Here is a 22,389-nt window from a genome sequence, read left to right on the forward strand (position 1 = left end):
AACTACCAGACTTTTAGCTCATTACTTTCCGATCTTTACGTCTGTTTTATATTATGTTTCATAGTAATTCATTCTCAGATTGCGGCGGTCGCTGTATGATTTATACATGCCGTGTTTTCGTGGCGGTCACCACTCTGGAGCAGCGTGACCAGACGCTCGTGCAGAATGGATCCTTGCAGCAGGAAGAAGATGACGTGATCCACGTTGTCAGGGCAACCGGGATCTCGGAGGCACGTGAGCAGTATAAAACCGGGAGGCGACACTGCTGCGTTCGCTTACTCCGACTCTAGCAGCATCAATTCAGAGGTAAGATCGTCCGAGATTAAAAGTCAGCATCCGCAGGCCTTCCATTGTAAAGTTTTACACGTCGTTTTAGCGATGTAGTCAAATTACGGTGTAAGATATGTTAGTTCGTTTTTTTTTTTTGTTTTTCTTTTTTCTAGAAAACATCGTGCTGAAATATAACAAATACATCCCCTTGGCTATTACAGCAGTTTTAATACGTTTTTTTGGGGGGGCTTTTTTTTTTATTTGCGCTGAAGCGGTGCGGATGAAAATGGGGGATGCGGCTATCACCTGGAATGAGGTTGACTGCATTGTGTAACAAATACATTCCGTTTGGATAATCTGGCTTCCTAACTGAAACACTCGCAGCATAGGGTTTCTGGTTATAAAGAGTAAAAGGAGTAATGGATTATTTATCGTGCACTTAAAATGAATAATTCAATGATTCATTCATTCATTCGAAGCTAGCGGATAACGTGACAATAGCCGCTCCAAGTGCTGCGTCATGCGGAAGCGGAAAAAGACGCTGTTATGTAACGCGGTAAAAGAACCCCTATATATATCACAATTTCGCATCGTGGCTCTGTTTTTTTTTAAAACTAAACTGAAATAGTTTCCAGTAAAAGCGGCCCTGCAGAGGCGTGCTGAGCTGTAATGAAACCGTTATACGTGGATGGAGATGAGAAGCTACGTGCCTCGTCGGCTCCTCCTGATGAAGTCGATCGATGCGTCATTGCATTTCAATGAGGATTTGTCGCAAATAAGGGAAGCCGCTGCGCTCTTAGAACGAAAAGTGGTGAATTCTCTTGATGAAGTGTGGAAATGTAAAATGCGTCATCTTGAAGGGCAGACGGGTTGTGCGTCGTGTCGCTTGATTCTGCCGCAGTTTGACTCCATCGACCTGTTGATGCGATAAGAGGCCTAAAAAGCTTTACATCTGATAAATGCCTTTTCAGAGAGAAACTAACGGGGTAATTTATGAAAAAATGGCGAATAGGTTAAAAATGAATGCATGTTGAAGCATGGCTGTCACAATGTATTTCTGTGCATGCTCTCTTTATTTTATATATATGAATCAGTACTTATTTATTTGCTTTAAATGCTTTCTTTTAATCTTTCATTTAATATATGCAGATGCAGCCTTACATTCTTGTCGTTTCAAGGTCGTCACTACAGCAGGGGGAAGGTCACAGCAGGCCTACAGCTCTTATAGTGATGCTGGCAGACTAGAAATCTTTATTTTCAAGCTTTTTATCGTCCTGAAATGATTTGAAAGCACTGAGCACAAGTTATCACACCTTATTGTCCAGATTTTGGATTAATGGCAGCCACTGCTACATAGGCCCAGGAGCACCAGGAAGATGCTATGTGCTGTAGGCACGTAGCACATGGTTTTAAGGCCCTGTTCTGATAATTACTTTCACCCCTTCAGAAGCCAGGGTGAGGACAATGTGAACAGTCCTATCTGCCCTTATTTGCTCACATAATCAGAAACTACTTGTATTAGTCCTAAATGGATTTTGATAGTTGTAACAGTTTGACCTCAATATCATGATTCATTGCATGTAGTTTGGTTTATGTTTTATTTCAGGTTCTGTGCTTAAGAGTGACTTGAAAATTGTGCATCAAGTATGGTGCCATTGTCCCCATAATGTCTACATTTGGGTCTAAATAAACTTTTTTTTAATTATCAGGTGAATTGGCCATTTTCTACATTTTTGATCATTGTTAAAACAGAGGGCATAGTCCGTTGCTGTTACGGATTTGAAAAGAATGATTCAGATTGATGGCTTTATCTGGAACTGGTGGGTATAAATGCATGTTTCAATATGGGTCATGTAAATCAAGCTTCTGCAAAATTTGAATATGATAAAGTGATAACTGAGGTGGGGGGTTTCAGTTATAAGCCTTTCAGGGGTTTTTCTAGGAAAATGTAGCAAGCGGGCGACACGAGATGTGAGGGAGCGGAGCAACCGAGTGGGGCAGTGGTGCGGAAGGGGGGCCCCTGTCTCCCATTACAGGGTGCGGAGCTTTTGAAAAATGGGACATTCTGAGGCTTCTTGAAGGACTGTAACAATAACCAGGCTGGTAGCCTGGCTCTGAAATGGCAGCGAGGTGTGTTTTTTTTTGTGAACGCTGATCTTTGCAGATAGGGGGTCTGGGGGCTGCTGACGGCTCCCAGAAAATTTTGGGATTTTGATGTCCAGGAATTCATTCTGGAGGGTTTTTTTTTTTTTGCTTACTAACACCCCCACCCACCCACCCCAGTTTAGTTGTGCTGCTTAATGTGTGGTGTGTGTGTTTTTTTTTTGTTTTTTTTTATTCCCCCGCCCCCCACATTTTCACCTTTACTTTGCGTTTACCACAAATTGCTATCACAACCTACAAGTTTGTTTGATAAGATTGCTATCAATCAATCAACATTTATTTATATAGCCCTTTACAGCAGCCAGACAGTGTCCAAAGAGTTTTTTGTCACTTTAGAGTTACCAGTCCATCTAACCTGCATGTCTTTGGAAGTGGGAGGAAGCCGGAGCACCCAGATGGAGCCTGTACAGACATGGGGAGAGCATGCAAACTCCACAGAGAAAGGACCAGGTGGGAAGGAATACCACAGTCTTTTTGCTTTGAGGCAACATGGCTAATCAGTAAACCACTGTGCTGCCCATGATGATGATTACTATTATCATTCTTAAATGTAGTGACAAGATGAGCAGCAAAGTGGTTTAGCCGTTAGCACTATAACCTCACAGCGAGATGGTCCCAGGTCCTCGTGGAGTTTGTAAATTCCTCCTGTAGTTGCTTGGGTTTCCTCAAGGTACTCTGTTTTCCTTCCATTTCCAGAAACATGCAGGTTAGGTGAACTGGTGACTCTGAATTGACTGTAGGTGAGAGTGTGAATATGTTTGTTTATATGTGACCTCTCTGCGGTAGACTGGCATCCTGTCCAGGGTGCAACCTGCATCCCCCAGCCATCACTAGGATAGGATTCATCCTCCATCCGTGACCCTTAATTGGAGTAATCAAGATTAGAAAATGAATTAATGTAGCCACAAGAAGATCCCAATGTATAATCGAGAGAAGGTGATGAGATGAAATGTCACATAGCATGTAATTACTTTGACATTTATGCTGTCCTTGTTTTTTTTTTTCATAGTGCTGCAGATTAGGTGTCAGTTAAATATTTAAAATGCTTTACTCCACTTCTTGACAGATGTGTTGCTGAGTGAGCAGTCGACTGTCTAGCCCCTGTGGTTAACTAGAGTCCAGCAAAAATGCAAGGATACTTCAGAAAGTTTTCGGCCTTGCCCAGAAAACGTTATAGGAGAAACACTGATCAATTGGTCGATCGATTTTATTTACATTGTTTGTTAGGTCCATAATGTTTTATCCCATAGTGATATACATATATTGCGATATATGAATATCCTGCAGGATCATCTCTCTGTATCCAAGAACGCTATAGTACATATGCCATGCCTGTATGTGGTGCTGTAACACTTCCACAAAAAATGCAGGAGATGAATGCTCACAGCTGGTGTAAGGAGCTAATCAGTGTAGCAGCAGAAAGCTAGAATGTTTCAAAGTGCCAAAATGAGTAATTAAAGTCTTTTAATCTGACCTGTTTTGTTCTTTCAACCAAATTCATAATCACAGCCCATGGAAAGCTGTTACCAACAGAAGACTGCCTTGTTTTGGAAGACGGCACTTGGAAAAACTTTAATTCTTTATCGTGGAAGTCGCTTGTGAATAAATGCAACGTTTTTAAAGATGTCCCTTAGTGTTATAATACGATGCCCTGGGTCTGTTTCTCAAGAAGAAAAGTAACTTATTTTAAAAGCTGAAAGTTCTTTCTGCCATTATTTTATTAGCGTCACAGTTCTCCATTTATTCGCGATCAGTGCTCACCACAGCCATCCGTCGTCTCCAGCTTTCTGCTCGTGATGAACATCAATCTCATTAATGACCCACCAAGACATAAAAGCCTTGAATTATACTGACAACAACGTGTCATTAATTATGAACATCTGAGGTCACAGAGGCAGTCTATGACATCATCATTTCAGAAATACAGAGATGCAAATCCAGCATTTTCACATTTATCCACTCTGGGACCCGTTTTTAAAAAGTATCTTTTCGGTCACCAAAAACAAGAGAAGTTGAGGGGAGCCACCATGCACTTTCATTACCAGCCTCCTTTATTTGAGTAAATTCAACGTCTTTGACATCTTTTGATGGTTAGTCATGAAAACAAAAGTGGATTTTTACCCTTATCACTTGGCAATGTAAACATGCATGCTTAATTAATTATGCCCCAACACAAGTCCTGAGATGTAACAATTGCCCATGTCCACATCACAATGGTGATCTTCAAATGATATATTGTGCAGCCCCCCCCCCCCCCCCCCCCCCCCCCCCAGGACATGTCCTGCTTGTCCACAATTTCTCGGATAGTCACACGACTGAAAAGCCACCGGAGGCCGTCTGAATCTTCCAAATGGTTGACAAGCTGGGCATGTTACAACATGTTCTGTGAGACTTCAACACGGAGGCGCATTTGCTGCACCATCAGCTTCGTGCCAATGAATTTCACCACCACTCTTTTCATGGCAAAATCTTCTTTCACAATGGAATGTGCCGAAAAAGTGCTGATGTCCGCCTCTTCCACAATTTCTCGGATAATCACACGACGGTCCCACATCACCACAGCGTTCACTTTGGAAATGATCCGGTCGTTTCAGCGTGTTGATGCCGATTGGAGCACGGCGCGCCCTCCACCGTTGTGCGGACGTCTTTAAACCGGTTGTACCACTCCTTAATCTGTGTGATGCCCAGAGGATCGTCACCGAAAGCCATCTGAATAATCCAAATGGTTTCCACCTGGCTGTCGCCCAGTTTGTGGCAAAATGTGTTGCAGTCGCGGTGCTCCAGTCGTTACGCCATTTCCTTGCAAAGAGAAAACGACGAGAGACTCCACCCATCCTCACACAAAGGCTGCTTACAAGCAAATGACACAACCGACAGGCGTGAAGAAAAATCACGCATGCACACGAAGGTTCAAGGTTGGCTCATGCAAGCACACGTGATTCAAATCCATCAGGTTTTTGGAAAAAATAAAAAGGTGGGATACTTTTCTAACAGACCTCGTATACTCAATGTGTTTATAAAAAAAAAATTTTTTTTTTTTTTTTTTCTGCTTCAACAGAGTAAATACATGTCCTCCGTAAAGTTGACTGGCTAGTGTTAGCATCGAATTATGCTGTCAACATAATTGACACACTCTATACTTTGATATATTGTTTAACAAAGCTTCTTTTTGGCAACAAACAGTAACGGGGGATAGTGATGACATGGATTATGTTGCAGGATCCGGCTGACACAATACTAATTCATTCTTTCTTTTTTATTTTTTATAACTGCTTACTCCAATTAAGGGCCATGAGGGAGCTGGAGCCCATCTTGTGTATATACATTTGTTTACTATGTCCAATTATCGCTTATTTATGTAAAGTTGATGGAGGAGACAAGTGAGTATCAGTTTACTTTCCCATAACCGAGGATAACAGCACTATCATAGGCCAATGAATTTTCTCTTTGGCTAGCCAATCTGAAAGGGAAGTGGCTACAAAAGACTTTAAGTATTCAGCTTTGGGTTTGGTCTAACATCTGGTATCAGAGCAAATCACTGAATTTCTAAACATAAATCTACCAAAAGAAGAGATTGCTTCTGTACAAAGACAACACAGATTAAAGAGGTGGAGACAGAGGAAGGTTGGCTGGAGTAATGGAAAGGCTTGGAAAGTGCTAGAAACATGTCTTTCCATTATGTGTATTGAACAGTTAAAGTGCTTCTGTTTGCTCTCAAGAGTTTCAGAAGAGGAGAAGGCTGCACTGCAGCATGTTGTACTGTGTACGGTTTCATGTTGGATGAAGAAAATCTGATATAAAAACACAAGCTAGACCTAGAATGTGTTGTATTAGATTTGTGGCAGTGTGGAGTCCAAATCTGATAAGATTTTATCTATCGATGCCATTATCCAACCACACCCAACTTTCATTATTCACATTAATTCCAGTAGTATTCTGCTCTTACTAGGATGCAGCAGTTTTCTAGCTTGGCAGATAGTTCTGGAGGAAATCACTGGGGTTGGGTATCGAGAACCGGTTCTTTTCGGGTATTGTGAAGAAATGATTCGATCCACCGACATCAGTAGCCTTTTTGCTTAACAATTCCAAATCGTCCTTCAGAGCGGCCATTGTTTTGGGGGGTGTTTGTTGGGAAAAATTGTCTCTACATCAATTACAGAACCCCTGCAGGGTCCGTAATCAACCGTTTCTGCAGTGCAGCTATTCTTTGAAGCTTGAAGCATTGATCCGACTCGCTGCTTTGTGGTTCTTTGTTTTATTTCGGTTTATCTTAATTTTTCCCTGCTAAAACCCCAAAGAGCATATGTCTGTGAGTAATATTTACATTTTTTATGTTAAACCGACCTGTTATGGTCTTCTGAAACAGTTGATAGATGTAATTTATAATTTAAGAACAGGACCGAAGCTAACACGTTAGCATGTCTATGGCATTTTCAATGATAAAGTTAGCATTAAGCTTTTCACATCTCGGCTCGTTTGTGTGCATTTGTTTTCTGTATAATAATTAATAGCTTAGCGTTTGTTATAAGAGTCAAATGTATTACAAATTGTAATTTTTAAATTGATTTTTGTTTATTTATTATTATTATTAATAATAGCAACGACAACAATAATAGTAATACCCAAAAAGAACCAGTTCTCGATACGCAACCCTATTCTTGTCTGGGGTATTTTTGCCGACACATTCGATTATCTATTTTTAAGACAAGAATGGACTTTTCTAGCTTGTTGAAAGGGTATAAATATAATGTCCAAAGACATTTGACCTGTATTGCCACCTTTGATTGCTAGGTCACTAGACTCACAACTACAGAATTCTGGTATGGAGGCCCATACTTTCAATGTATTTTTACAGCACGAAATCACAAGCAATGTTTAAACATTACCCACCCCTTGAGCAAGCACACTTCTTGATTATAGGAATAAACCTCAAGCAGACAAAACTTAGTGGGGCAACCATCTGCTTTTGGCCATACCAGCGAAATAAAACACAGAATTGTCACAACATGCAGTAAGAGAAGTGTTTCATTTAAGCAACCATGTATAGGCAAATGTTGCCTGAAAGGACGACCCGGAAGCAAAGACCAGAGTCCCGGTTGCACTAATCTGCAATTGTACCTCTGCCAGATCAGTCATTGAAAATTAGGACACTCCCCAGTTTCAACCCAACCCCAGCCACTGCCAACAAACCCCCCACAAGGTGCCCCACCTTCCACAGGCACATTCTGAGATTCACAAAATGTCCTTGATGCTGTATTTAGGGAAACATTCTCAGGTCAAGTTTTTATTTACTTTAGTGAAGAAAAAAATCCCCTCTGCCACAATGTTGTTGATCAGGACTATGGCCATTTTGTGTTGGAAAATGCAGTGCAACTGCTCTGTGAGACAAAATGAGAGTGGCATGAGCAGAGAGAGACTCAGATCATAAGTATTTGGTAAGTGATTAAGAAAAAAAACACTGTCCAGCTACTTATGGACCTGACCCCAAAAGTGTGAAAGAGTGTAGGCAACAAGGCAAAGCAAACTCCAGAAGAGGTGAAAAGGAGAAGGTCAGCACACTAGGTGATTGATGGTGGGAACAAAGTGAAGAGGAAAGGCAGACCCCCTCTGGTTTTCCTGGATTGGTGGCCTTGTGCCTGATGCTGTGGGCAGAATGTAAGTGTCTGCTGAGGTCTGAAAGGAAGGTGCTAGAAATGGGTACACATAGAAGAATTTACTCTAAAAACATTCATAATACGTTTTCTGTTTCATTTGACTGGACTCTACATGATGGAGATAATTTATCCTGATCTGGTTGCCCCCCTTTAGTCAATTTTAAAGTGCTTGTTCTTGCCAGTTTCTGTTCCCCACAGAGATGCGCGTGAGTATACACACACACACACACACACACGGACAACAGATTAGGAGATTAAAGTCAACTACAATGACAGTCAACCCTGTTCAAGGACAGTCTGCAGTGCCATTAGTTTCTCTGCCTGACATGCACAGAAACACACATTGCGTACTGGCTATGCAGCACTAGCTGTTGCTACTGTATTCACTTATATTTGCCGCATTTAGAAATTTTCAGAAAATATCTCTCCAATAATTTTGTGTTTTTTAAATTGCCAAGCCTTTTTTTTTTTTTTTTTCCCCCTCCATCATTGTGGTCACAATTCAAAGCAAAATGCAACAGTAGGCAAGCTGTTGACCAAAATGCAGATGTGTTGTATTTTTGAATCATGAAAGACTACTCTAAACCTCTGACAGAAAATTTTTAGCTGACATATAGAAAGTAAATGGTTAATATCATCTTTCAACATGAATGGTGTTTTGCAGTATTAGCAGTGCATGTATGAAAGATCACAGTAGACCCTTAAAGGGGAATTAAGTCACTTTTTACCTGAATTTCACAGTTTGGGAGTAATTGTAATGGTTATATGACTTGTTTTGGGGATACTGGGGGCTCTTTCTCCCCCACCAACCATCTCAAAGCAGAAAACCAGCCTTGAAACTTCAGAGACACCGACCGTCTCAGGTCCTGCGAGTAAAGGCCCTCTGACACTTGCACAACTTTGATCCATGCACTTGCATGCACTGTGCCGTAGGGATGGGTATTGATAAGATTTTATCTATCGATTCCCTTATCGATACCGCTTGTGAATTTTGTACTAAAAGTAGGCTTTACAGGTTTTCTATGTATTTCATTGAGTCTTAAAGTAAATAAATATGAAATTGGTCACTGTACCCTTGATCTCTGGACATAAATAAAAATAAACAAAATGGTGTTTCGCTTTGAAGTTATTAATTCTGACTGGATTCTATCGTTCTAACTTGACTCGGCAGAGAGCCGCGCAGTGTTTGGAGCTGTGTGAACAGAACGGCGGACGATTCTCATTTCTTTCTCCCAACAAGACAGGAGTCCCAGTTAGTAACTTTAATCTGCACAAACGTGACTCATGATTGACATATTCAGGGATGAAAGTGGTGAAAAACAAAAGCTGAAACCCAAAATTACCCCCCAACACCACCTGCATGAAAATGAACTCTAGAAGCTGTGAAATGCAATCTGGGACTATTCCAGACAATAAACTGCAGTGAGTGCAGCATCCATTTAGTGAGAAAAACCCAAACTTTCCTTATTCAAATTCATTCCAGCAGTATTCTGCTCTTACAAGGATGCAGCAGTTTTCTAGTTTGGCAGATAGTTCTGGAGGAAATTAACACACCTGAAAATATGGTTTGACTGAAACAAACTGTCATTAAACTTATAAATCAACTGAGCAGCCTGTTATTAAAATCTCTTACCAAATCCAAATAAAGGCATTTTTTTTTTATAGTTAAACATGATTCACTTAAAGTGTGTCCTTTTGCTTCATATGTAGAGGTGGAGAGCAGCCAGTGAACCAAACCGTGTTTAAAAAAAATAAAATGCAAACACACTGCTTTACTTGAAATGCATAATAAGCCTGTTTCAGATGATCAGCACTGACCATCTTCCTCTTAAAAGGCTTTATTTTCTCCAGCATACAGCTTTGTAAAGTTGTAGCATCGCCTGCTACATTGATTAGTTCTTACATTGGCTGTGTGCATGATTTATTGTCTTCACCATTTTTTGTGGAAGTGTTATAGCGCCACATACAGGCCTAGCGTATGTACGACACCGTTAAATGAAGCCTCAAGGCAAAGATTTTGCCTTGAACATTTTTAGTAATCAAATTATTCAAGTTAATTAATTAATCGTTTCAGCCAGTTAACAACTTCAAGAAGCTACTTAGTCTTCCTTAAAAATCTGTGCTGGCTTATTTGATCATGTGTTGATTGAATTCTCAAAGTATTTAAATAACTGTGATAGGTTGTATTTATTACAAACTTTTTAAAAAAGAATAACCTGCACCCATAAAATTACATTCGTGTTAGTTGTCAGGGATCGAAGTAATTTTGTCAATTGAGGAAAGGTTTACTGAAACTGATGCTGTCTGTTCTCCAAAGCATTGTTCCTCATTCAGCAAAAGGGTAGGTTTCAAGGTCTTTCTCTGGTTATCTTTTGTGTTTATGGAAAAAAGTTCTGAAAGCCAGTAGTGCTCATCCTTGCTAGAGTTGAAAGAGAAGGTATTGAAGTTAGAAACAAGGAGATGATTGTATTAAACAGACCAGAAAGATGAGGTTGCAGAATGTCAAGGCCAGGCTTCTGCTTTATTCAGTCCGCAGAGACATGTTATATTACACATTCAGATGCACTCAGTCACCCTCACTCTCCTTCCTTCATTTTCTAATCATGTGCCTGAAATATGTTAGTCCTGTTCTCCCCCAATAGATGCCTGTATTCTACATAAAGATTAGCTTAGATAGTATACTAATAATGAATGTTTGAGTTCAGTGGTACAAATATTTCATGAGGTTCGCTTCATTGAATGGAACATTCCATCTTTGACCTCATAAAATATTCATTCTATTGAAAGAATGGAACAACATTCATTATTTGTTTTATATAACGGCACAATAGATCCTTGTCATTTGATATTTTATAAACAGAAAAGGGAGTTACATTTTGGTGCTCATCACTGGTGCTTAACAGTCCAACACAAACATTAAATAGGAGTCCAAAACTGTTCTCAGTTGTCCGTGATGACGTCTGCTGACTATACAGACTGCTGTCTGCTTTCCTCAATCCAGCAAAAAATGGCGTCAAACTTGTACAGCTTTTCATCTTAACAGCTCTTCGTGCCTCCAGACAGCTTTCGGCATGGATTGGTTTTTGTGTGTGTGTGTGTGTGTGTGTTAGAAGAAATAGCAGCGTCAATTAGCTCCTTCAAATCGTCATCTGCCAGCAAAACAAACTCCGCTATGTTTAGTTAAACACCACCCCCAGTAGTGTGAGCATGCGCGGTGGTTGGGGCGTACCACGAAAATTGCATGCTAAAAAGAACTATTGTACGGTAAATGAAACACAATGGCAAATGGTATGAATACTGTATTAACAGTGCCTTCTGAATTCATGCAAGAGCTGAGCTTACATCTCGAATATCTTGGTTCTGTGATAAATTTGTGTCAGGTATGCACACATGCTGTGGGTGCACGCATGAGCGGAACCGATGTCTGTATCCTCTGCACTGCACTGGTGGGAGTGAATAAGCGCTCAACATTCTGAATCACTCATTGTCCACATCACAGTGAAAAATGTCTTTTTGCAGCTGAGGCACAACACACCGAAACTTGCCCTGGGTGAACTGTGCCAGCACTTGGCAGCAGCTCATGCTCCTAGACCTGAGCTCATCAATAAAATTTAAATTTAATTGAATGAGTAAGAAGCCTGTATGTTTGCATTTATTGCCATTATCCAGTTGCCTTTCTGACATCATATGGGGCGTATAGCGATAAGCGTCTTCGCCTGCCCGTCCATCCGTTTTTGCTTGTTAGCGCGATATCTCAAGAACCAGTTCACCAATTTCATTCATATTTAGGATAAGGGTGTACTTGGGTGATCCCCTGACACCAGTCGATTACGGTGACCTTGTGGTCACAGCGAGATATTCAAAATGTTGTTATTGCCACTCTTGTTTGCACGATATCTCAAGAACCAGTTGACCAATTCCATTCCTATTTAGCATAAGTGTTTACTTGGGTGATCCCCGGCACTTTGTATTACTGATTTGTGGGGACCGGGGGGGATATGTCATCTCCCAATGACTCCTGTTTCCTTTTTACCTCCAGGTGACTCAGTGCCCCCCATTCAGCTGCAACCATGGTCTGTGTTGGAATCAATGGGTGAGTTTGGAGGAAAAAAAAGTAAATGCATTGTATTTTATGCTGATACAGGAGAGTCCCAGCATGAAGATGATGGTAGAATTATGACTTTAATTAGCTGCAATTTTTGAAAGACGTTAGGGTTTTTTATTTATTTTTATTTTCTGGTGTTAGTGGGCAAGTTTTGAAACTGGGTGATGGGACTTCTTTGGATTCATTTTAATACATGTATCCACATAGAATGACTAATGAGAGAGTAGATCCTCCTGACACAACACACATCTTTGTGTGTCAGTGTGTGTAGAATCTCTGATTTCTTCCCATTTAATTCTGGTGTTCATTTGGAATGTGTCGTGGCTCCTACGGTGTTTAAGAGACAAATGGCTTAAGTGCTTTTGTCATTAAAGAAAGGTTTACTGAAACTGAATTAATGGCCAATGCTGTTGTTTTGGGGTAATCAGTGGATTCCCTGATTGCAGTACTTGAGAATTTGAGTGAGGAATCGGGGGTGCCTGGGTTTGTGATCGTTGTGGCTCAAGGTTGAGATCCAGGCTTTCATAGACTTCCTGGATTCGCCCATTAGAATTATATCTCTGTGGTGAAAGTATTGAACTTGGAGAGAGATTCACTTGCTTCAGCAGTAAGGTTCATGTTTCTGTGTCCTTTGCTTTTGAGATTGAGAGACACCTGAGAAGAGCTTGTGGAATCATGTGATCCCGAGACAAAGGTGTTTGTTGATGTCACTACATTTGAAGGTCCAAGTCTTTAAGGTTCTGGTGCTTCCTGAATTACTGTATGGATGTGAACCTTTGACTAAAGCAGGGGTGGCCAAGTTCAGTCCTCGAGAGCCACCTTCCTGACACTCTTAGTTGTCTCCCTGCTCCAACACACCTGAATCCAATGAAAGGCTCATTAAAAGTCTGCCAACGAGTCTTTCATTGGATTCAGGTGTGTTGGAGCAGGGAGACAACTAAGTGTCAGGAAGGTGGCTCTCGAGGACTGAACTTGGCCACCCCTGGACTAAAGGCAACAACTGGATGTTTTTGGTATTGGGTGTCTTCAGAGGATCCTTGCATACACCTAGAATGACTTTGTGCCACATGAACCGCTACTGAGGGAGACTTTGATGGACTGTACCACTTGCATCATGGAGGAACTTCAGCTATGACATTTTTGGGGGAGGTGATGGTCTAGTGGTTAAGGTGTTGGGCTTGAGACCAGAAGATCCTGGGTTCAAATTCCCGCCTGACTAGAAAATCACTAAGGGCCCTTGGGCAAGATCTATAATCCCATATTGCTCCCAGTGTGTAGTGAGCGCCTTGTATGGGCAGCACCCTGACGGGGTGAATGTGAGGCATTATTGTAAAGTGCTTTGAGCGTCTGATGCAGATGGAAAAGCGCTATATAAATGCAGTCCATTTACCATTTTGGCTATGTGGCACATTTCTCTGACCATGAATCCAGCATTCAGATGCCTCAGTGTTGAGATGGGCAAGTTGTTTGCCATGGGTGGTTGCTATCCAGGACCGAAGGTGGTTCTGTCCTGCAGTGTATGCCCACTTCATACTTGACCTAATACGTAATTTCATCAGAAACTGATTCTTTATTATAATGGTCAAAAACAACAAAATTTACCAAGTGTTAAGATGTCAGTAACTGCTGCAGGTCAGATCTTGGACTTAAATTACTCCAGAGCCCCAACATTCAATTTGATCCAGCCAAACTCTGGTTTCTATGAGATGTTCTGCAGTCACAGATGTCATCCTGCATTTGACTTCTACATTGAGCCCATTTGAGGTCATGATTGAATGGGGTTGTCAGACAATATTCCTGCACCACAGTGTCCTGCATTGTTCACATACATGTGTGAAAGTGGTTTCTGTCTCTCTGCAGCTTTGGTCGTATTGGCCGCCTGGTCTTGAGAGCTTGTCTTCAGAAAGGCATCAGGGTTGTGGCAATCAATGACCCCTTCATTGACTTACAGTACATGGTGAGAAACCGTCCATCAACTTACACAATTTATTCCCATTTTAATAATCTTAACAGTGTAAGAACAGTAATTTGGGGGTGGATTCTTAAACAATTGCTATGTCACTCATGCATAATCTTTTTGCCTTTATAAAACCACTTTTTCATTCACTCCTTCTAGATCTACATGTTTAAATATGATTCCACTCACGGCCGTTACCATGGTGAGGTCTGTCAAGCCGACGGCAAGCTAATCGTTGACGGCAACGCCATCAGTGTTTTCCAATGGTAAGAGAAGATGTTTTGAGTTTTATGCTTTGAATAGAAGCAGGTGATATTTTACAAGCTAATGGTCAAGCTCAGCATTGCTCTGCTGTTTTCTTTAAAAAAATTTTTTTTTTTTTTTTTTTATACTTGAGGAGGTTAACGTTACCTCTCTGCTTATGTTGAAACAAGAGTATTTCAACACATAAGTTTGGGTTCATTCTTTGGTCACATCTTGTGTATAAGAGTGAGAGGAAACAAGCTTCAAGCACGTACGATATGAACTCTTGTTATCCCAGATGAATTTGGGCCACGTAGAAAGAATCCTACCACTGTACCAAGTTCTGCTCTTATAACTTTGACACCCTTGTTGCACTCACTGTGGTTTCAGTCCATTGAGGCATCGTGCCTGCACTGCACAAATACAATGTCAATAAACTGGAGTGGTATAAAACAGTGTACTGTGAGCACAGTGTCAATTTTAGCCGTTTCTCAACTTATCTCTTTCACAATCAGTCTTTTTTTTATCAGTCAGTCTTTACACATCAGTTATCATTTTGATAAGAGATGATTGTTTGCCACCTCAGGACACTCTACTGAGGTAGCACAGTGTTACGATTTCAAAAGGTTTCAACCCAAAAGTGCAGACAGAAACCAGTGGGGATAAATGGTAAAGCATTTATTTACTGAAGCCATAATGGATAACGCAAGTCCCAAACCGAGGAATAGGCCAAATAATCAAGGACTATTGGATCAAGTCCAAATAACGGGGCCAGAACAAACCCCAATAACCCAGCAACTGAAGGCAGAACGTGACAAACTTAAATAGTGACATGTAACGAGGTGACAAGCGACAGGTGAGGTGATTGTGATGAGACACACAAAGTGAAGGAACACCAAGTGATAGGGACACACCTACAAACGCTATGCAGGGACTGACAGAGATGGAGTCAAATGTCATCTCACAAAGAACCCTGGGGTGAGTAGCACCTAAAACAAACCATAAGTAATTGCCAAACTAAAGGGGAACTCAAAGTGTGACATACTGGAAAACATAAAAACTATCAGACAGGACATAAGACCAGGACAGGGGACAGACCACAACAACACAGAATATCCACTTGTCATAAGAATGCTGAACCACATTTTTTGTTCCTCTGCGCAAGCAGCTACCCCCAATGTCTCATTGTTTTCTGATATTTTGTGTAACAAAATGATGATTTGCTGTCTTTGAGTTGTCCTCATGAAGACTAGGTTTGTCCTGTCAGCGTAACATGGTAGTTGTGACACTTATTTGCTCTGTTCCTTGTCTGATTCTAGTATGAAGCCAGCAGAGATTCCATGGGGAGCTGCTGGAGCTGAGTATGTAGTTGAATCCACTGGAGTGTTCCTCAGTGTGGAGAAGGCCTCTGTATGTATACAACCACACAGACACTTCCTGATATGATCTCACAAATTTCACCAGTAGTACATCATCTGACCTGTGCATGATGTCTGTCTCCGGCCAGGCTCACATCCAGGGTGGAGCGAAGCGTGTAGTCGTTTCCGCCCCCTCGCCTGATGCACCAATGTTTGTCATGGGTGTTAACGAGGACAAGTACGACCCCTCCTCCATGACAATCGTCAGGTAACACAAGTTTGGATTTGGGCAGACCTGAATTATAAATGGTTTTAGGCATGTTCCAGCATTTATCTGTTCACATCTTTGAGGTATTTCACTGCAATAATAAATGAATACAAGTGAACCAATTTCAGTAGCACATAACAGTTAATACCCTTATTCAACATTCTCTTGATAGTAACGCTTCCTGTACCACCAACTGCCTGGCACCTCTAGCCAAAGTCATCCATGACAACTTCGGTATTGAAGAAGCTCTCATGGTAAGTCACAAACAAGTGCTATACTCACCAAAATTATGTCTCTGGGAATGGATTAATTTGTGGAGATATTATACATCAGTGACTGTATGGACACTTTTGGTCCATTTGGACCATACGTGCATGTTTTATGGGAAATCTTTTCCACTGATGAATGAAATAAGTTGATAGTAGTGATGATGACTTGGAACAGAATGTAAACATGCTGGTGAAAATGTTTTGAAGTTCTTATGCAACTCAGTCCTCTGCTTAGCTATCCACACTGATGGTTTGGATATTGACAGTACTCATATTTTCACTACACGTACAGGATAAAAAGCCTTAAATTGTTCCCAGAATGTGGGCTGAGTGTTGAGTTATGATTTGTTTTATCTGATGTCACTCACTGTCCTCTGCAGACTACTGTTCATGCATACACAGCTACTCAAAAGACAGTGGACGGTCCCTCTGCCAAAGCCTGGCGTGATGGACGTGGTGCTCATTCCAACATCATTCCAGCCTCTACTGGTGCTGCCAAGGCAGTGGGCAAGGTCATCCCTGAACTCAACGGGTAAGAAGAAACCAGAAACATTTGCACTCGTCAGCCCAATCCGTTCCTGGGATATTTCTGCTTGTCTGTTCGGTGTATCTATTAAGGATCCTGAACCGGAGACGCTGTTTTAGAAGAACAAATTGAGATGCTGTTCAGGAAGCATGAGCTCATGTTGTGAAGTTCCTAAAACAGATTGTGACAGCAGTCTGTTTTTGTCTAGTAAGCTGACAGGTATGGCCTTCAGGGTGCCCGTGGCCGACGTGTCAGTGGTAGACCTGACATGCCGTCTATCCCAACCTGCAAGCTACGCTGACATCAAGGCAGCTGTGAAGAAGGCCGCACACGGACCCCTGAAGGGAATACTGGGATACACCGAGGACCAGGTAACAGCCAGTTTTACCATTTCAAATTGTAAAACAAAAATTTAAAAAAGTGGAATTTGCTGATTTTACAATCTCCACAGTTGAGATACAGACAGCCCCCAGTTAATGGGTGAATCATGTAACTGTACTCAGCTGGGTTTTTGGATGGAAGTCTGTTTATTTTGTGAGGGAGCAGGTATTTTGAAATGGATTTAGTCATAACATCTAGCAGACTTCAAAAGCTATTTGAAAAGTTGATTTAGACAGTAATCACGTAGAAATGACTGACTGTCCGAATTTAAGGGACCAAATCACACAGAATATGTTGTTTATGTAAATAAATGGCTGCTCAAGGAAGTCCTACCATTATTTAATGCTTCAATCTTAAATATGATCAATCTGTCTTTATTAGTTGGCTATGTACCACAGGCTTTTAAGGTGGCAGTAATTAAACCATTACTTAAAAAGCCATCACTTGACCCAGCTATCTTAGCTAATTATAGGCCAATCTCCAACCTTCCTTTTCTCTCAAAGATTCTTGAGAGGGTAGTTGTAAAACAGCTAACTGATCACCTGCAGAGGAATGGTCTATTTGAAGAGTTTCAGTCAGGTTTTAGAATTCATCATAGTACAGAAACAGCATTAGTGAAGGTTACAAATGATCTTATGGCTTCGGACAGTGGACTTATCTCTGTGCTTGTTCTGTTGGACCTCAGTGCTGCTTTTGATACTGTTGACCATAAAATTTTATTACAGAGATTAGAGCATGTCATAGGTATTAAAGGCACTGCGCTGCGGTGGTTTGAATCGTATTTGTCTAATAGATTACAGTTTGTTCATGTAAATGGGGAATCTTCTTCACAGACTAAGGTTAATTATGGAGTTCCACAAGGTTCTGTGCTAGGACCAATTTTATTCACTTTATACATGCTTCCCTTAGGCAGTATTATTAGACGGTATTGCTTAAATTTTCATTGTTACGCAGATGATACCCAGCTTTATCTATCCATGAAGCCAGAGGATACACACCAATTAGCTAAACTGCAGGATTGTCTTACAGACATAAAGACATGGATGACCTCTAATTTCCTGCTTTTAAACTCAGATAAAACTGAAGTTATTGTACTTGGCCCCACAAATCTTAGAAGCATGGTGTCTAACCAGATCGTTACTCTGGATGGCATTTCCCTGATCTCTAGTAATACTGTGAGAAATCTTGGAGTCATTTTTGATCAGGATATGTCATTCAAAGCGCATATTAAACAAATATGTAGGACTGCCTTTTTGCATTTACGCAATATCTCTAAAATCAGAAAGGTCTTGTCTCAGAGTGATGCTGAAACACTAATTCATGCATTTATTTCCTCTAGGCTGGACTATTGTAATTCATTATCAGGTTGTCCTAAAAGTTCCCTAAAAAGCCTTCAGTTGGTTCAGAATGCTGCAGCTAGAGTACTGACGGGGACTAGCAGGAGAGAGCATATCTCACCCGTGTTGGCCTCTCTTCATTGGCTTCCTGTTAATTCTAGAATAGAATTTAAAATTCTTCTTCTTACTTATAAGGTTTTGAATAATCAGGTCCCATCTTATCTTAGGGACCTCGTAGTACCATATTACCCCATTAGGGCGCTTCGCTCTCAGACTGCGGGCTTACTTGTAGTTCCTAGGGTTTGTAAGAGTAGAATGGGAGGCAGAGCCTTCAGCTTTCAGGCTCCTCTCCTGTGGAACCAGCTCCCAATTCAGATCAGGGAGACAGATACCCTCTCTACTTTTAAGATTAGGCTTAAAACTTTCCTTTTCGCTAAGGCTTATAGTTAGGGCTGGATCAGGTGACCCTGGACCATCCCTTGGTTATGCTGCTTTAGACGTAGACTGTGGGGGGGTTCCCATGATGCACTGTTTCTTTCTCTTTTTGCTCCGTATGCATCACTCTGCATTTAATCATTAGTGATCGATCTCTGCCCCCCTTCTCGGCATGTCTTTTTCCTGGTTCTTTCCCTCAGCCCCAACCAGTCTCAGCAGAAGACTGCCCCTCCCTGAGCCTGGTTCTGCTGGAGGTTTCTTCCTGTTAAAAGGGAGTTTTTCCTTCCCACTGTGGCCAAGTGCTTGCTCATAGGGGGTCGTTTTGACCGTTGGGGTTTTTCATAATTGTTGTATGGCCTTGCCTTACAATATGGAGCGCCTTGGGGCAACTGTGTGTTGTGATTTGGCGCTATATAAGAAAAAAGTTGATTGATTGATAAATGTGTATTGTGATTGCTTTGCTGTCATCACTCCCTGCAGCAGACACTTACACTGCTGATCACCAGAGAGTGACAATGGCAGTTTGACATTTGAGTTGCATTACACTGTGTGGATGTTTTATATGTGAACTTCGTAGCCAGAGGTGGGACGAAGTCATTCTCAAGTCATGAATCGGCAAGTCCCAAGTCATAATGACCACCAGTTGTTTGCAAGCTGCAGATTGATGACTTGACAGTGACTCGTCCCACCTCTGGGAGTAGCACAACTCAAAGTGGTTGTCCAAACTAGCATTAAGAATGACTTTATTTTAGACTGATTTAATCCTTTCGGCAAATAATTGTTGATCTGTTAAATGGTCTGGTTTTGAATGCTTTGTGTAAAATGGTGACATTGATGTGAGGTTTTGTTCCCCCCCCCAGGTGGTGTCCTCTGATTTCATTGGTGACACACACTCCTCCATCTTTGATGCTGGTGCTGGCATTTCCCTCAATGACAACTTTGTGAAGCTCATTTCCTGGTCAGTATTCACAGATCTTAATTACTGTCTGTTCTCATACCTGGCAACACAATTCTTCTGGTTTAATCAAAATCTATAACGTAGCTCTGACACATTAATGTGCCATTTTTGTTAGATATCTTGAACTGATGCCTGCTGTATGTGTGTTGGTCCTGCAACACACTGGTAGCCTGTCCAGGGTCCACCCTGTGTGTGACCCTTAGTTCAAATTCTACATTACAACCGCATCTTGATTGTATCAATTCATTGTGGTGAAATACAGAGGCAAAACTAACAAAATGGTCACTGTCCAAATACCTATGGGCCTGACTCTAATCTCCTTTATGGAGCTATAAAGCTACACAGTATATTTTTAATAGCCAACTATATATTGAAAAAGCAAGGTATTATTGATCTAAAATCCAAGATCGTTTTTAAAGTCTAATCTTTGTTTGTTTTTTTTATTTCTTTTCCTCTAGGTATGACAATGAGTTTGGCTACAGTCACCGTGTTGCTGACCTGCTGTTGTACATGCACTCCAGGGAGTAGACGCGTCCTGTCAGTTGGTGACATCAGAAAAGGGACCATCCCACCCACTCCTTCTCTTTCCATCACAGGTTTCAGCCATAGCATCACAGCTCGTAGCTCTACTAAAACGTAGGCAGCAGCAACAATGTGTGTGCGTGTTCTCAGTTTATCCGTTATGAACTTTAATCCCGAGGCGATGGATTAGTGAAGGTATTCGTGTCCGTGTGTCCTCCTCCCTCATCGTCACTTTAGATGTGTCGTTATGGCTCAGTACTATGGTAACTGCTGTATCCATCTCCCTGTTTTATGTGTTATAAAGGCTTAATAGAGTGTAAGGGCAAAACTGAGAGTAACTCATGTAAACCCAGTTAAGAATAAAGACCAATAAAAGTTCAAAACAAAGCTGTTTCCTCGTTTATTATTAATGCCATTAAACAAACAGTAAATGGTAATTTACTGGAGAGATTTTAACAGTTTATTCAAGTCACATCTGGCAGAATGCGCATTCATGGCACCACAAAATATTCACTGTGTGTGTGGTGGGGGGTTGATCACACAGGAAAAAAAAGGGAAAGTTGACATTTGGTGTGCTTGTGTATTTGGGGTCAAGGATGAACGCTGCAAAAACAAAGTTGATAGGACAAATATTTTTGGAGAAACTACAGATAATGAGCAAATGTTGCCAATTGCATTCTGGGTTGACACCATTCCAGCAGGGGGCAGTACATCTAAAGCATCTGTGTGTGAGTTTATTTACTACGTTCATTATAAGTACATGCGTTAAAAATACATGGATGACACAAGAAAGTGAAAACACTTATTTCCATTGTGGTCCATATAAAAAATAAAATGATAAAATAATAGTGTGTATATGATAACAAGAACCTAAACAATTTAAAAATACATTAAGACCATAAATTAACATTAAAAAATTACGCAATTAACAGGAAAAAGAGTTGAGTTCCTCTTCTAAAAATTGTTGTCTAAGGTTCTAAAACCATTCTGGACTCACGGCATTCCAACTCATTATACAAGCTTTGCATAATTTATTACCATCCATCCATTTTCTTCCGCTTTATCCGGAGTCGGCTCGCGGGGGCAACACCTCAAGCAAAGCCGCCCAGACCTCCTGATCCACACACACACCTCCCCCAGCTCCTCCGGGGGAACCCCAAGGCATTCCCAAGCCAGCCGAGAGATGTAATCCCTCCAGCGTGTCTCCGGGGCCACCTCCCAATGTGACGTGCCCAGAACACCTCTCCAGCGAGGCGTCCAGGGGGCATCCGGAAAAGATGCCAGAGCCACCTCAACTGACTCCTTTCAACGTGGAGGAGCAGCGGCTCGACTCCGAGCTCCTCCCAAGTGACCGAGCTCCTCACCCTATCTCTAAGGGAGCGCCCAGCCACCCTGCGGAGGAAACTCATCTCGGCCGCTTGTACTCGCGATCTCGTTCTTTTGGTCATGAGCCAAATCTCATGACCATAGGTGAGGATCAGAACGTAGATCGATCTGTAAATCGAGAGCTTTGCCCCCCTACTCAGCTCTCTTCACAACGACGGTCCGATACAGCGACTGCATCACTGCAAATGCTGCGCTGATCCATCTATCGATCTCACGCTCCATCCCTCCCTCACTCGTGAACAAGACCCCGAGATACTTAAACTCCTCCACTTGAGGCAAGGACACTCCACCGACCTAAAGAGGGCAAAGCACCTTTTTCCATTCGAGAACCATGGCCTCGGATTTGGAGGTGCTGATTTTCATCCCGGATGCTTCACACTCAGCTGCAAACTGCCCCAGTGCACGCTGAAGGTCCTGATTTGACTAAGCCAACAGAACCACATCGTCCGCTAACAGCAGAGACTAGATTCTGTGGTTCCCAAACCAGACCCCCTCTACACCCTGGCTGCGCCTAGAAATTCTGTCCATAAAGATAATGAACAGAACCGGTGACAAAG

The 22,389-nt window shown here is 41.6% G+C and overlaps 1 protein-coding gene across 1 annotated transcript; it reads left to right on the top strand.

Annotated features, from left to right (window-relative positions):
* The first annotated feature begins 286 nt into the window (after nt 1–286).
* gapdhs (glyceraldehyde-3-phosphate dehydrogenase, spermatogenic) lies at nt 287–20,833 on the top strand. Its single transcript, XM_034175319.1, has 11 exons — nt 287–306; nt 12,127–12,180; nt 14,053–14,149; nt 14,309–14,415; nt 15,712–15,802; nt 15,900–16,018; nt 16,191–16,272; nt 16,668–16,819; nt 17,022–17,184; nt 19,827–19,924; nt 20,383–20,833. Exons 2-11 carry the CDS (start codon nt 12,158–12,160, stop codon nt 20,450–20,452), a joined length of 1,002 nt encoding a protein of 333 aa, XP_034031210.1. The 5' UTR covers nt 287–306; nt 12,127–12,157; the 3' UTR covers nt 20,453–20,833.
* The last annotated feature ends 1,556 nt before the right edge of the window (nt 20,834–22,389 follow it).

Source organism: Thalassophryne amazonica, chromosome 7, assembly GCF_902500255.1.
Source record: "Thalassophryne amazonica chromosome 7, fThaAma1.1, whole genome shotgun sequence".
NCBI classification, from domain to species: domain Eukaryota; kingdom Metazoa; phylum Chordata; class Actinopteri; order Batrachoidiformes; family Batrachoididae; genus Thalassophryne; species Thalassophryne amazonica.